At 42.0% G+C, this 17,493-nt stretch overlaps 1 protein-coding gene across 1 annotated transcript in view; it reads right to left on the bottom strand.

Annotated features, from left to right (window-relative positions):
• LOC126163109 (farnesol dehydrogenase-like) overlaps positions 1-15,907 on the bottom strand; it is a 41,870-nt gene extending 25,963 nt beyond the window's left edge. Inside the window, exon 1 of the mRNA XM_049920032.1 lies at positions 15,752-15,907. Coding sequence (XP_049775989.1) covers positions 15,752-15,883 — 132 coding nt within the window. The 5' untranslated portion in view covers positions 15,884-15,907. The remainder of the gene's footprint in view (positions 1-15,751) is intronic.
• Positions 15,908-17,493: the final 1,586 nt, after the last annotated feature.

Here is a 17,493-nt window from a genome sequence, read left to right as displayed (position 1 = left end):
ATGACGGGCAGACAGCTAAGCTGCGTGAACGCTGGCAAGTGCACAATTTGATTGTAGGCAGCACAGGCGGTTTATTGCGTACTGTGGACTGTAAAACTAAACAGAAACTTGCTAACGCATTTTCTTGTCGTGAACGGATATGTATAACTTTAATCTCGAATGGGCGATGTGTCGATGATCACCACGCAAATGATGTGAGTACACGGGACCATTGTGCACGGTACGTATTGTGTGACGTGTACCTTGGACTGTCAAGTCAAGTTACAACTAACTTTTATTGTACTTTCTTCCTGCGGACGGTTGTACTGCGAAATCTGCCGAGCCGCGATCGAACGGAAACTGAGAGGGATCGGTCGCGCCCGTTCTGCTGGCGGAACCTTCCGGAGTCGAACGACGAAAACTTTTCGCTGCGACAGAGATGGCTGATGGAAGAGTGGGTGCTGTCTTCGCCTTGGTGATCCGTTGGACTGATCGAGGCACATGGTCGGTCAACCGGACGTTCCAAGCCGTTGTTGTATTGAGTCAGCATGAAGAATTTTACGAAGTGGCCCGAAGGAACTGTTGCACAGCGCCATTCGCCGAACTGCGGACTCTGACCGGCGTTAAACAGCCACATAGAAAAAGTGATGTTGGTCGAGATGGCCGTTTGCAACTGTCAGCCTGTGTGGGTTCTCGTGGCCGTTACAGCTTGTAAAAGCGCATTTACTGCTCCACTCGATTGACTGTCTTGGTTGTAGTGAAATACGTTACTGGTGCACATCGTGGTTATTGTATTGAATCCACGTGGGTTTGGAATACCGTGCTCGTCTTGACAAGAACTATATTTATATTACATCATTTCCGCCACCGGTAGCTCAATGGTCAGCGCGACAGACTGTCAATCCTAAGGGCCGGGGCTCGATTCCCGGCTGGGTCGGAGATTTTCTCCTCTCAGGGACTGGGTGTTGTGTTGTACTAATCATCATCATTTCATCCCCATGTCGTCGAAGTGGCGTCAAATCGAAAGAGTTGCACCTGGCGAACGGTCTACCCGACGGGAGGCCCTACTCACACGACAAAAAATGGTTCAAATGGCTCTGAGCACTATGGGACTCAACATCTTAGGTCATAAGTCCCCTAGAACTTAGAACTACTTAAACCTAACTAACCTAAGGACATCACACACACCCATGCCTGAGGCAGGATTCGAACCTGCGACCGTAGCAGTCCCGCGGTTCCGGACTGCAGCGCCAGAACCGCTAGACCACCGCGGCCGGCGTCACACGACACTTACTAAATTATGTTGCCTACTGTGTATCCTGTTAATCATGTGATTATTGTTGAAAAAGGTGTCGTTCACATGTTAACGAGTGAGCTATCAATTCAAAGTAGTAATTGACTTCTCTGTTGTGTAAGGATTACCTGTGGTCCTTTTAATATTATCTGTTCAGAAATGCAGGACGGTAGCCCCAGTGCGTAAATTTGAAACTTTCTTGTTAATCGATGGTGGGACCTGTGCGATTTCCGTCTGCCATGTTAGTTAACGGGATTTGTTCTTTATGTAAAGATTATCTGTGGTCGCTTTAAAATTGTTTGTTCTAAATGCATGAAGGTGAACCAAGTACATAATCTGAAAGTTGTTTTGGTTGATTTCAAGTACGCTTACGTCATGCTGATCTCTTGTTAATTCCTCATGAGATTTGTGCGATTTCTGTCCGCCATGTTAGTTGACTTGATTTGTTTTTTATGTAAAGATTATTTGTGGGCCCTTTTAAAATTATTTATCGTAAATGCAGGAAGGTGAACCCAGTACATAATTTGAAAGTCGTTTTGGTTGATTCCAAGTACGTTTATGACATGCTGGTTCATTAGCTGCTGTCTTAATATTAGTTGTTTCTTAGAAGTAAAAGGGGAATGACAGTTTAAATTCAAATTTTCTCTGCTTATTGATCTTAAAAGTTGTAAAAATACAGTGTGTGACAAAATTGTTCTATCGATTCTCTTGGAAGGCTAAATGAGGTTTCACCTCTTGAGTTTTCTGTTCAAATATTTATGTGTAATAAAAGCATGAAACTTTCTTCATCGTAAGGTCGTTATGTACGCCTGTAAACCCAGCACCATCGCTCAGTTTCTACGTCACATTTGTAATTTTAGGTGTGTGGTTTGAGAATGGTCGTTTCAGCCCGAAACCAGTAACCATTACAGCTGAATTTTATATCAGTGCAACTGAGACGGATGAAAAAAAAATAGAATTCCTCGATGTTTAATTAGAAATCATCCCATTTACAAACAATGCGTCGAGAAAGAAAATTGTGGATCCGCTTTGCCCATCCATAGTTTGGGACCGTCCGTCAGTCGTGAACATCAGATTGCAACTGACACAGACTGTCATCTCTCTTTTCCAAAAACTGACCAACAGGGCGGTTCGGTGTCTACTCTTAACTGATTTACTAAAGTGCGAAATCAGTTTGACCGAATCTGTCGCTTAGCTGGGCGCCATTGCCTCCCATAATCGAATGTGAGAGTTCAAGATGTTTTCACGTGAAAATTCGTCTCTGAACGTGGGTTTATATTCAAATAAGCATCTACTTCTAATGACAAAGTTCGTGTAGATATAGCTACAATAAACTAGTGCCTTCTGACCCTTGCTCTTCGTGAGGTATACTAACAAACTTGTAGGTAATATTATTAATACGGGTTGTTCAAAAAGTCTCTCCGCAGTGCTGTATGATTGTTAGCCGCACGTGCCGTATGAGGCAGTTCATATACCGAAATGAAACTCAGCGAAATACAAGTTATTAATTTACTGAATATTCATTTTTACTTACAAATTTCCGCATTAAATGTTGAAAGTGTCCCCTCTGCTGTTGAATACACAATTCCATTCGTCTAATCATGTTTCCAAACACAAGCTGTAACATTTCTTCTGAAACAGAATCAGTAAAAGTGGATATCGCAGTTTTCAATTCATCGATGGATTTTGGACGGTTTTTATAGACAGTTGCTTTCACTGCACCCCAGAAGAAAAAGAAAAGTCAGGTGGTATTAGGTCAGGCGATCGTGGAGGCCCAAGTCCGTGTGAAATTATGCGATCACCAAGAACATCAGCAAGCAGTGGCATTGAAACGCGAGCTGTATGCGCGGTTGCACCATCTTGTTGAAAATAACCGTTCAGTATTTCACTTAACCCAAGTTCTCCTATGAATGGGTACAGAGTATCACGCAGTATCGTTGTGCGTTTATTGTTTCGTTGAAAAAACCAGGCAGGCGAACAATCATACGGCAGTGCGGAGAGACATTTTGAACACCCCGTAGTAACCTCAGATGGTGCAGTTATCTATCTAGGCTACTGACTGGAAAAGGCTGCGCAAATATTCAGTGAAATCTTAATTAGATTCCAATGCGGTGCAAAGATCTGAAAGTTGCTTTGGATTTTCAGATGTGTAAAATTACGTACGTACTTCACAAAACGGAGGAAGTAGTATGCTGGGACTATAATGCCAGTGAGTCACAACTGCAATCAGACATTTCATACAATTAGCTGGGTGTAACAATTTTTACGAATATGAAACAGAACCATTAGAAACGTTCAGTCGTGGGTAAAGCACGGGGCTTCGGTTCATTTGCAGCATACAACGTGAAGTACCCCCTGCCACGCGCTTCACAGTTGTTTTCAGAATATAGACGTTGCTCCCGTTGCTCCCGCTATGCCCTTGGCACTCTCCATGTTGAATATCGTCGCTAATCGACGTGTTCAGTACACAGAGTACTGCCGACGTAAAAATCACGTTCTGCTCGGCACCATAAATCCTGAAACGACTCCGGCAGCATACCCCATGATTTCCTCACTCGCTACCTATCGCTGCGCCAGGCAGCTGCCGAGCCGCAACATTTATCAGGGACACGTGACAGCTGCCGCATGCGGTGTGCAGAGCTATGCACCAAATGGTTTAGCGCTCCGCTGACAACTCGCTAACTGTTCCTTCCAACAGCAAAGTCACACGTCTCCTGCCCACAGTCACGGCAGTGCGCATTGTGCTGAGACAATACGTGACAAAGTTATCCTACACCAAAATGTGCCACTCAGGTTTGGTACCGACAATGGCAGCGGCCCAAAGTACATCACGTACCGAATTTTCGCATGGTTTTGACCTGTTTCATCCATAGTACTGCGTTAATACTTGTTGTAATATTGGATGCGTCGCTTGCACAACCAGAAAATGCGATTTTTGTTTACACAATACGTCCTCGAGATACAAATTTCAAATTTTATTGAAAGGCTACTTGGCGGCTAGGAAAGCCGTTTCTGACAACAACCGCAAGAAAAATAGCATAACCGTAAAGAAAACTTCTCAACTAGTGGAGGACATAAAACACGTATAGCTATTACCGAAGTCTGGTGTAACTGCAATGAATCGCATTTAACATACAGTACATGAAAGTTACGGTAAAAGGGTCTAAAGTGGCCTGTTGGTACAGATACATTGATGATGTTTTTTATCTATTAAGTGAACACAAGGAAACAGAAAAACTGCATAAAGAGGGCGAGCAATTAGGCTAAGGCGCTGGTTAAGACAGGATCTCGTATTCGGGTGAACAGCGGTTCAAATCTCAGACTGCCGTCCACATTGACATTTCACGCGGTTTCTGTAAATCATTTAAGGAAGTGTCAATATGTTCTTTTGAAAATGGCAATGCTGATTCCTTCCCATACGTCTAAAATCCTAGCTTGGCCTCTGTCCCTAATAACCTCGTCATCGACGGGAGGTTAAACGCTATCTTCATTCGTTCCATAAACAGTTATAAACCCAATACAATGAAACATCACTTCACGGTAGAGGAACTCGACAAAACCAAGCTTAATTTATTAAACACTATCGTGAAGACATAAAACAGTGGATACGCTTTCGCTATATGCAGGAAGTCCATAGGAAGCGATACAGTGTTACATATTAACTGTAATCACACACATAACCAAAAGCAGACAGTACTGATACACGTGCCTCATTCCATGTCACTTCTAAGTCGGCGCTCAAGAAAAAAATGGCTCTGAGCACTATGGGACTCAACATCTTAGGTCATAAGTCCCCTAGAACTTAGAACTACTTAAACCTAACTAACCTAAGGACATCACACACACCCATGCCCGAGGCAGGATTCGAACCTGCGACCGTAGCAGTCCCGCGGTTCCGGACTGCAGCGCCAGAACCGCTAGACCACCGCGGCCAGCTCGGCGCTCAAGAGGTAACTGACACAGCACGCGGAATAGCTCGGAATAATAGCTACCACATAAAGATAGTGCATAGAGAATTTCTGATGATCCACGTTCGACTTCTAAGTACGGGGACAAACACTGTTACAAGCTAACAGACCACACAAACTCTATACAACCTAAAACAAACATATGCAAAAGATTTTTGAAAGCAGTGACCATGTTTCGTAATTATAGTGTAAATTCACTACACTGATGACGCGTTGGGGACAAATGCATCGTATCTGGCGTCTAAACGCATCACATTTCACAGTTGCACAAGTGAAGATCTCAGTAAATCAATATGTTCGTGTCGAAAAATCAGTTCTGCAGATTTGCCATAAGAATAATATACCAAGTATTACGAAACAGTTTTTCTCGCCAGAAAACTGTAGCGAACTGCAGGAAACTCTGCAGATGATTGGCGCTTGGTGCAGGGAGTAGCAAGTGACTGTCAAAATAAACAGATATAATGAACTGCGAATAGACAGGCAGAAATACCGTTTATTGTATGATTACACTAATGCAGAACAATCGCCGAAATCAATTTGTATGATTACACTAATGCAGAACAATCACCGAAATCAATTTTTCCCATAAACTATCTTGGCGTATGTGTACGGAGCGATTTGAAATGGAACGGTCACGTAAAAGTTATCACGTGTAAGGCAGATGCCAGACAGATTCATTGGAAGAATTCCCAGAAAACGTAGTCCGTCAATAAAGGAAGTAGCTTACAAACACACTTGAATATTGCAAGTCAGCATGAGATCCGTACCATAATGGACTGAAAGAGGAAATAGAGAAGATCCAAAGAAGAACAGCACATTTCGTTACAGGTTTCACTTAGTAAAACGTCACGGAGATTCTCGTCCAACTCCACTGGCAGAGCCTGAGAGAGAGGCGGCCGACCGCGGTGGCCGTGCGGTTCTAGGCGCTTCTGTCCGGAACCGCGGGACTGCTACGGTCGCAGGTTCGAATCCTGCCTCGGGCATGGATGTGTGTGATGTCCTTAGGTTAGTTAGGTTTAAGTAGTTCTAAGTTCTAGATGACTGATGACCTAAGATGTTAAGTCCCATAGTGCTCAGAGCCATTTGAACCACGTTTTTTTTTTTTTTTTTTTTTTTTTTTTTTTTTTTTTTTTTTTTTTTTTTTTTTTTTGCGAGAGGCGGTCTGCACCTCTGTATGGCCTACTGTTCAAATTTCGAGAGCGTAAGGTCCTAGAAGAGTCAACCAATATGTTGCTTCCTCCTAGATATATCTCGGGTGAGCCCACGTAAAGGCTTACCAGTAACTGTTCCTCCCGTGAACCATACGCAACTGGAACAGGGAAAGGGGGAAGTCACACTAGTACACAAAGTGCCCTTCGCCCGACATGTGATCGCCGCGACATGTCATCGACTCCGCAAGAAACCGAAACTGTTGGGAGGCATCTGGAACCACAATCTCTTAGTCATAGTTCACAATTTACGGAGATGAGAAAAGCTGCTCCCAAGACAAGCACACCTGTCTCAATGGCAACCCAGATTTACTCGACAGGCTTGAGCTGAGATGCTCCGGCTGGCCTCTATAAACACGCCTATATGTACACGAAGTTCTCGAGCCATTCTCTCTCAGTTCGCAAGCGACGGCGAGGTGCATTGTCTTGCTGAAGGTACAGGTCTCATGTGAGGTTCTGTAGGCGAACAGTCGGATGCACAGGATCAAACAGTGGGTTGCTGTGTCACTATCCAGTGAGAGGCGCATCAGGAGTCGCCAAAACGCGTCCCTCAGAAGCAGCCGTCTCTGATTCAAACGCTCGTTTGTGTGTGTGTGTGTGTGTGTGTGTATCTGTATGTGTGTGAATAACAAAGATATGTGTAGTGTAAGTGAGTAAGCTCAAGACGACCAGTGCATTAAAAAATCTCAACGATTAACGTGAACTGCGTCCTTTGGCATATGTATGTGGTATTAAACAGCTACCAGCATTCTACAGTGGAAAATTTCCCTATGGTGTTTACACCCGTACTCTGAAAGTCACCATGCGGTATCTTGCCGATAGTGTACTGTGTACTACTGTCGCCCCTTCTCACTCCCCCCCCCCCCTCTCCCTTCTGTCACTCACGGACCACTGATGGAGGCGGTAAGAACGACTGTTGTTAAGTCTCCCTACAGGCCGTAATTATTTCACCTTAACCTTCATGGCCACTAAGCAAGACGTACGAGGACCAAAATAATACGTATCTCGGTTCGTCTCGAAAATCTGGTCTCGGAATTTCAAGTTTTTACGTGATGCATCATTCGTGTTTAAAACTCTAAAGTGGCATCTTTTTTATGGTTGTTTATAAGTATATGGTCTAAGTACGTTGAATTAAATCGTTTTTGATGCCCTGAGCTAAATACAGAACGTGACGAGCAGCGATCGCAGTTTCAGTTCAGGGCGGTCTGCAGCAGGAATTCAAAAAGAAAATGGGAACTATGAGGCTGATGTAGAGATGGGATACAGCTCTTCGAAGAATGCGAACATATTCTAGTTCCGATTACGAATATAAATAAGTAATCGTTTTCTACTTTTCACCAAAAGCACCTGCAAGAGCTCAGCAATTGACGAAAAATTGCTTCTTTTTTTGGACTGGAAGGAACACTTCCTGTGTAACGCTTTCCGTGTCAATATTTATCCCAGTTATCTCCTGCGTAGCCATGTCAACAATCAACTTTGTTCTTCCACGCTTTTTGGTTAATTTTTCACCTCAATGTGAAGAGGGTGCTCTGACATTTTCCAGCTGCTGTTGTACTCTCTTGTTATGAGGTCGCTGGCAAAGTCACGTTTACAATGTCCAACTCAGCTATGGACGAAACATCAGGAACGTACAGGATTCATGGGTTACGACCACACAATCTGTGTAATTCACTGGCGAAGTCCGATTCAGTTATACCAGAGACCATCTGACTTGACTGAAGTACGCTGTTTAGAAAAGAATGCGTAGGAATCACAATCAGGCCTCCAAATTGATCAAGCAAATTGATCAGCTAGTTACAATATATGACATAGCTCCATTCAGCAATACTAAACAGTCCTCTAAAGCAGTACGTTCAGTCAACGATTTAACAATTGCAAATTTCAGGGAAAGCCTACGATGAGGTGTACCGTGAACCTGTTGCCAATTTAAAATATAATTTATTTCATGACATTTTTGTAAATGCATTTGAAAACTGCTTCCCCAAGAAAATAGTTAAATATACTCGTAAGAAACCTTGTAACAAACCATGGCTTACTAAGGGTATTAAAATATCTTATAACCGGAAAAGGGAAATGTATCTGACAGCAAGAAAGAGTAGTAACCCAGAAACTATCAAACATTATAAAAACTACTGTGTTATATTAAGAAAAGATATTAAAAAATCCAGAAGTATGTGTATCATGTCTGAAATCAGCAACTCTGATAATAAAATTAAAACAATTTGGGATATTATTAAAAGAGAAACAGGTCAACCAAAAGCACAGGAACACAGTATTACCATCAAATTTAATGAAAACTTTATGAACAAAAAGTCAGAAGCTGAAAATATTTTTAATAATCATTTTCTAAATGTTGTGGATATAGTAGGATCCAGGTGTTCATTAGAAGATGCTAGGCTGTTAATGGAAGAAGCCATACCTATGCAATTTGATACAATTGAAATCTCACCCACTTCTCCCTCTGAAATTAGGAAAATAATAAACTTGCTTAAAAGCAAAAACTCACATGGAATTGACGGCATTTCCAGCAAAATAATAAAAGCTCGTTCTCAACAGATGAGTACGATTCTCAGCCACCTGTGTAATAGCTCTCTGGAACAGGGCATTTTCCCTGATAGACTGAAATATGCTATTGTTATACCTTTGCATAAAAAGGGGCATAGATCTGATGTCAACAATTACCGTCCAATCTCCCTTCTAACAGCTTTATCCAAAATTTTTGAGAAAGTAATGTATTCAAGAGTAGCTTCACATATCTGTAACAATGAAGTACTAACAAAATGTCAGTTTGGTTTCCAGAAAGGTTTTTCAACAGAAAATGCCATAAATGCTTTCACCAATCAAATTTTGAATGATCTGAATAACCGAACACCACCCATTGGGATTTTTTGTGATCTCTCAAAGGCTTTTGATTGTGTAAATCATGAAATTCTGCTAGACAAGCTCAAGTATTGTGGCATGAGTGGGACAGTGCACAAATGGTTTAATTCGTACCTAACTGGAAGAGTGCAGAAAGTTGAAATAAGTAGTTCTCATAATAAGCAAAGATCAGCACATTCCTCAAACTGGGGAACTATCAAGAATGGGGTTCGACAAGGGTCAGTCTTGGGTCCTTTGTTGTTCTTAATATATATTAATGACTTGCCATTCTATATTCATGAAGAGGCAAAGTTAGTTCTCTTTGCTGATGATACAAGTATAGTAATCACACCTGACAAACAAGAATTAACTGATGACATTGTCAATACTGTCTTTCAGAAAATTACTAAGTGGTTCCTTGTAAACGGGCTCTCACTGAATTTTGATAAGACACAGTACATACAGTTCCGTACAGTGAATGGTATGACGCCATTAATAAATATAGACCTTAATCAGAAGCATATAGCTAAGGTAGAATATTCCAAATTTTTAGGTGTGTCCATTGATGAGAGGTTAAATTGGAAGAAACACATTGATGATCTGCTGAAACGTTTGAGTTCAGCTACTTATGCAATAAGGGTCATTGCAAATATTGGTGATAAACATCTTAGTAAATTAGCTTACTACGCCTATTTTCACTCGTTGCTTTCATATGGCATCATATTTTGGGGTAATTCATCACTGAGGAATAAAGTATTTATTGCACAAAAGCGTGTAATCAGAATAATAGCTGGAGTCCACCCAAGATCATCCTGCAGACATTTGTTTAAGGATCTAGGGATATTCACAGTAGCTTCTCAGTATATATACTCTCTTATGAAATTTGTTATTAACAACCAAACCCAATTCAAAAGTAATAGCAGTCTGCATAACTACAATACTAGGAGAAAGGATGATCTTCACTATGCAAGATTAAATCTAACTTTGGCACAGAAAGGGGTGAATTATACTGACACTAAAGTCTTTGGTCACTTACCAAATAGTATCAAAAGTCTGACAAATAACCAACAAGTATTTAAGAAGAAATTAAAAGAATTTCTGAATGACAACTCCTTCTACTCCATAGAGGAATTTTTAGATATAAATTTAAAAAAATATATTAAAAAATAAAAAATAAAAAAATAAAAATAAAAACAACACAAAAAATGAAAAAGTTGTTATATTAACTTAAGTATGTTGTTAAATTAACTTAATTATGTCATGTATTGGAAAATTTGAGTCGTTCCACATCATTACGAAATATCGTATTCATGATCCATGGAACTAGTATTAATCTAATCTAATCTAATCTCAAGCATGTTAACTATTGGGCTATATACCCACAGTTCGAAAACCTGTATTGTTGATACATTCTCACAATGTTTCGAGGTCTGTAAGAAACGCTCCAATACCACACGTATGTGAAAATTGAGTTTCTCCCAGCGTATAAGATGTTAGAGTATTACCAGGAATAGCCAGGTGACGTTTTGGACAACTTCAGACATTTTGACAGATGCACACCACGTAATTTTAAAGACACAATGCAATGAGAGTGAGTGCGCTATGCGAGAGAATTTAAATCTTCAATTTCGGGAGCCAATCGGGCCAAGAATCATAACATGGCTTATGCGGAATGGCGAAACAAACAAACAAACACAAACACACACACACACACACACACACACACACACACACACACATTGTTCCACTTTTGCGCCAGAGTCGAGGAAGACTCAGATCTGTCCCGCAATGCTATTCGGATGACGTGTCGATCTTCTCGGAGGATGGTCTGGGTGGTGCGACGTGTCGATCTTCTCGGAGGATGGTCTGGGTGGTGCGACCCAAGCCATCTCGTTGTGTTCTACGACCTTCCAAGAACCATTCTGCACACACCCCTTGCAGTGCTGAAGCACTTGGTCCCACAAGAGCAGCAACTTCCGGATGAATGCGACACATTTTCTCACGCCAGTAATGCGCCCTCTTTGAAACTCTCTGATCTGACGGTATGGTTCGTGTACACATCTGTGAGGCATCCTGAACGATACGGATGGTTTGAAAATGGACACAGGTGTCCGAAACTAGTCACCATCAAGAAGTAAAAAAAAAGAAAAAAAATTAGTTCTCAGTGCAACGTATGACGGAACTACAACCATTTATATCAATTAGAAAACAAGTTACGGAACTAGTTTTCACCCGCAACATGCTACAAGTTCGTAAGAGTAAATACTTGTTACAAAACATGCTTCTTCCGCAACATGCTTCCTCTGCACCGCTTCTCTCCCTAGCAACACGTACTTCATCCACTCTCCCCCCCCCCCCCCATTTTGAAAAAAAGCAAATTAAATTTTGGCCATTATTTATTTTTTTAAGGAAACGTCCAGGTTAGCTGCAATAAGTTTTATATTCTTTAGTACGACAGCTGTTTCGGCTCTACTGCCATTCTCAAGTGACCTACGAATACAGCATTAGTGAAATTCTCTACATATGCAGTCTGTTGGGGCACCTTTGTATCACTTTTTTCCTTTTTTGAAAATACTGGACGCAAAGTAAGTTACATATCAGAACAGACACTGTAAAATTTTATATTAGGAGAATGAAAATTTACACTAACTGTGCCCTAACAGATTAAAATTTCTATTTTAATACTGGGACAAAGTTACACTGTCATGTTGGGTAACTTTAAACCAGTCTTAAGAAACGTAGTATTTCTCTTATATCGAATCATCACATAAGCAAGTCGGGTAAGAAAGAAGTAAAAACAAGCGGTTCTAATTCAGTACTTGCAGGTTTACTTTGAAATATCGAGCTATCTGTATAGACCTGGCATTGTTCGACTTAAATCAGTGGCGCCAAAAGCTCTGTTCACAGCCAGTGCTAATGAATTGTAATCACAGGCCTGAAAGAGCAAGTAAGCATTAGCAGCAGCTAATTGAAACAAAAGTAGTAAGTGGTAGAAAGATACCCTGACTGGTAAAACGTTACCCTGATTAACTGTTTGGCGGTTGTCCATGTGAATACTTATACATTGGAGTAGTAGATTGGTACATACTTCTAGTTTCATTTGAATTCCATATTGCATCTATAGTAAAGTGTCACTGCCTAATTCGTAGAGATTACATGGCATTTAGCAGTTATGGAATGTGTTTTTCCACTTACTTGATAGTTCGTTTACTATGAAGTATGATTTTACATTTATTTGACAGTTTGTTTACTCTGATGCTGTATGTTTACAAAGTATAGTTAGCTAAGTAACGGTAACATTATATTTCACTGATTGAATTTTGCTGTGAATTATTTCTTTGGTCTGAGTATGTTTTGCTGTCTGTAGCCGGCCGTTGTGGCCGAGCGGTTCTAGGCGCTTCAGTCTGGAACCGCGCGACCGCTACGGTCGCAGGTTCGAATCCTGCCTCGGGCATGGATGTGTGTGATGTCCTTAGGTTAGTTAGGTTTAAGTAGTTCTAAGTTCTAGGGGACTGATGACCTCAGCTGTTAAGTCCCATAGTGCTCAGAGCCATTTGAACCATTTTTTTGCTGTCTGTATCTGCTATCCCTTTTCGTGTATCATGTAATTGTGTTTATGGTCGTGTCTTCGTTTATCATGCCATCTGGATAGTCTTTTTTGTGGTGTTGTATCTCCTGTTCTTGGAGTATTTTCGTAGTAAGCCGTTTCCCTAATATGTGTAGTATCTGCAACGCAGTCTCGATTTTCTTGGCTGTGTGATTTTGGCTTTTATGTGTAAAAAGAGGCTAGATTGATTACTGTCTCTGTTACTGGTGTGTACTTTGAACATGATACTAAAATTTCGTCCTTTTTGGCCGATATAGAAATTATTGCGATTGTAGCAAGTGATTTAGTATATTCCCAGATTGGTATATTCTGAGGTTTTGGTTTTGCCTGAATGCATTTTTATTATGACATTACGGAAGCCAAATTTGATGTACATGTTTTTGAACAGTGAATTTATCTTTTTTGATATACCATTCCGGGAAATCGCACTTTATAGTAAGCGGACTATCAAATAAGTGACAAAATGTATCCCATACGTTTATAATTACAATATGTCATGTAATCTCTACGAGTTAGACAATGACAGTTTACTGTAGGTGCAATATGGAAGTCAAATTGAACTAGACGTAAGTACCAATGTACTATTCCATTGCATAATTATTCACATGGACAACCACCACATGTGTAGACAATTTCACCAATGCTGTATTCGCAGATTACTTGAGAGTAGCAATGAAGCTGAAACAACTGTCGTAATGAAGAATATTAATTTATTGTAACTAGTCTCGACGTTTCCTTTTGAAAATGTCATATTATGACGTGTATTATGCTGCGGGTCAAATCAGACAAAAAAATTGTGCATTATACTTATTTTGAATGAAGTGATGCCCACTGGCTGTAAAATAATTTTTCACAAAAGTCGCGATTGGTTTGAAGATGGATCCAGAGGTGACAAAGATTCTTTTTAATAAGCGATAGCGGAAAGGTAACCGCTTTAGAGCCACTCCCCATCATTGACGGCAAGTAATAAACAAATAGCGCGCTAAAAATGGTAGTCCATATTTAAAATGAAGGGGATGGCAGACCTGTGCCACGAGCACGGAGATGTTTGTGCGACAGTATATTTATGCCTTCCCTGCTTACTTATTGAGTGGCAGTTATTGGAAGACCTTAGACTGGCAATTCTTTCTGTCCAGAAACTACTACTACTACTTTTACTGCCGGCCGAAGTGGCCGTGCGGTTAAAGGCGCTGCAGTCTGGAACCGCAAGACCGCTACGGTCGCAGGTTCGAATCCTGCCTCGGGCATGGATGTTTGTGATGTCCTTAGGTTAGTTAGGTTTAACTAGTTCTAAGTTCTAGGGGACTAATGACCTCAGCAGTTGAGTCCCATAGTGCTCAGAGCCATTTGAACCATTTGAACTACTTTTACTGCTAGTACTGCCAGTGCTATCAATAATAATAATAATAATAATAATAATACTGTGTTGGGGCTACATCAGTGAGTGGCCATTACATAATTACTGTAGTGTTCTGCTGTCGGGTAGTTCTTTTAATGTTACGAACCGGATAATTCAGCAATTTCTGGTCTCCAGAATGAAATTTTCACTCAGCTGCAGTGTGTGTGCTGATATGAAATTTCCTCGAAGATTAAAACTGTGTGCCGGATTGAGACTCGAAGTCGGAACATTTACCTTTCGTAGGAAAATGCTCTAACAGCTGAGCTATCCTCGCATGGCTCGGGATACCAAAAAATTGCTCTGAGCGCTATGGGACTTAACTGCTGAAGTCATCAGTCCCATAGAACTTAGAACTACTTAAACCTAACTAACCTAAGGACAGCACACACACCCATGCCCGAGGCAGGATTCGAACCTGTGAGCGTAGTGGTCGCGCGGTTCCAGACTGTAGCGCCTAGAACCGCTCGGCCACACCGGCCGGCTCGGGATACATCCTCAGAGCTTTACTTCTGCCAGAATGTTGTCTCCTACCTTCCGTTTTCTTCTGCCAGGAAGTTTCGTATCAGTTCGCACTCCGCAGCAGAGTTACGATTTCATTGTGGAGACATCCCCCAGGCTGTGGCTAAGCCACAGTCTTGCAAGTTTCGCAGGAGAGCTTCTGTGAAGTTTGGAAGGCAGAAGAGGAAGGGTCGTGAGTCGTGCTTGGGTAGCTCAGCTGTTAGAGGGCTTGCCCGCGAAAGAGGAAGGACCCAGTTCGATTCTCGGTTCGGCATACAGTTTTAATTCGGCAGGAAGTTTTAATTTGTGGTCTGTTACGAAAACTACGTACAACCCGGAGAGAGGATTTTCATAATAATAATGTCGTGTGACTAGGGCCTCCCGTCAGGTAGACCGCTCGCCTGGTGTAAGTCTTTCGATTTGACTTGCACGTCGATTGGGATGAAATGATGATTAGGACAACACAACACCCAGTCCCTGAGCGGAGAAAAACTCCGACCCAGCCGCAGAATCGAACCCGGGCCCTTAGGATTGACATTCTGTCGCGCTTACCACTGAGCTACCGAGGGCGGACAGGATTTTCATGAGATATTTAGACATATGTGACGTATAGTGCCCACTTTTATCGCCATAACTGAATGTTACACAGTACAAAGTACTTGTATAGTGGGTGAACTGTGATAGGAAGATGTTCGCAAGCTGCAGTGTCCACCACTATTTGAAGAAAAGACAGTGTAATTATTTGTGACTTCTGCGATCAGTATTATAGACTTGCGAGGCAGTGATAATAGTCGAGCTTTTTTAAAAATAATTTAGTTTTATAACCGAGGCACAATTGTTTTTCCCCTCAGAAAATTACATTTTAGCCCTACTCATGGGGTAACTAACTCCAGGCTGGGGACGACTCCACTAGGGCAGAGGGCGGAGCACGCGACTGACCTGCACCCTGTCGGCGCGCCGCGCCACTCCCACGACGGTGACGCCGTGCCGGAGCAGGGCGCGCACCACTGCGGCGCCGATTCCCGCGCTGGCGCCAGTCACCACCGCCACCCGGCCCCGCCAGCGATCCATGTCTCTGGTCTGGCGCCGCGGCGCCGCCAGCGGCTCTTATATATGCGGCGACCGCGCCTCGCTAATCGTAGCTGCCGCGCCATCTGCGGAGATAGAGTGGCCGAGGTCGGGCGGGAGTTTGGCGAAGCCTCGCAGCCGGCAGGCGCGCCGCTCCATTCCCAGCACCTCGCCGGCTGATCGCCTTACCTGGAGTCTCCAGCACCTCACCCTGTCATCACGACATCCCGACTGCACGCGGCACAGTGCCGCCGGTCAAACCTGTCGCGTCGTGCAGGAGGGACTGGACACGCCCGTCCGACGTGTCGCTGCTGTTTACATTTCGCACTGTCACCTAAACATTCAGATCAAACATACTTTTACCGTTTTCAGACGTTTATTTATTACTAAGAGCAGTGGTGCTCTACCGTTGCTGCTGGGGCAGAAAATCGAAACAGGTCAAATGAGGACAAGTTTTTTTTTCATAACAACTAAAACGAACGTGACAGATGTGAAAATTACCGAACTATCGGTTTAATAAGTCACAGCTGCAAAATACTAACACAAATTATTTACAGACGAATGGAAAAACTGGTAGAAGACGACCTCGGGGAAGATCAGTTTGGATTCCATAGAAAAATTGGAACACGTGAAGCAATGCTAACCTTACGACTTATCTAACAAAGATTAAGGAAAGCCAAACCTCCGTTTCTAGCATTTGTAGACTTAGAGAAAGCTTTTGACAATACTGACTGGAATACTCTCTCTCAAATTCTAAAAGCGTTTGGGGTAAAATACAGAGAGCGAAAGGCTACTTACAATTTGTACAGAAAGCAGATGGCAGTTATAAGAGTCGAGAGACATGAAAGGGAAGCAGTGGATGGGAAGGGAGTGAGACAGGGTTGTAGCCTCTCCCCGATGCTATTCAATCTGTATATTGAGCAAGCAGTAAAGGAAACAAAAAAAAAGTTCGGAGTAGGTATTAAAATCCATGGAGAAGAAATAAAAAAAAATAAAATAAAAAATTTGAGGTTCGCCGATGACATTGTAATTCTGTCAGAGACAGCAAAGGACTTGAAAGAGCAGTTGAACGGAATTGACAGTGTCTTGAAAGGAGGGTATAAGATGAACATCAACAAAAGCAAAACGAGGATAATAGAATGTAGTCGAATTAAGTCGGGTGATGCTGAGAGAATTAAATTAGGAAATGAAACACTTAAAGTAGTAAAGGAATTTTGCTATTTGGGGAGCAAAATAACTGATGATGGTCGAAGTAGAGAAGATATAACATGTAGACTGGCAATGCGAAGGAAAGCGTTTCCGAAGAAGAGAAATTTGTTAATATCGAGTACAGATTTAAGTGTCAGGAAGTCGTTTCTGAAAGTATTTGTATGGGATGTAGCCATATATGGATGTGAAACACGGACGATAAATAGTTTGGACAAGAAGAGAATAGACGCTTTCGAAATGTGGTGCTACAGAAGAATGCTGAAGATTAGATGGGTAGATCACATAACTAATGAGGAGGTATTGAATAGAATTCGAGAGAAGAGGAGCTTGAGGCACAACTTGACTAAGGGACCGATTGGTAGGAAATACTCTGAGCATCAAGCGATCACAAATTTAGCATTAGA

Source organism: Schistocerca cancellata, chromosome 2 (assembly GCF_023864275.1).
Source record: "Schistocerca cancellata isolate TAMUIC-IGC-003103 chromosome 2, iqSchCanc2.1, whole genome shotgun sequence".
Lineage (NCBI taxonomy): Eukaryota > Metazoa > Arthropoda > Insecta > Orthoptera > Acrididae > Schistocerca > Schistocerca cancellata.
The sequence above is the reverse complement of the archived record's forward strand: the minus strand, read 5'-3'. Positions and strand labels throughout refer to the sequence as shown.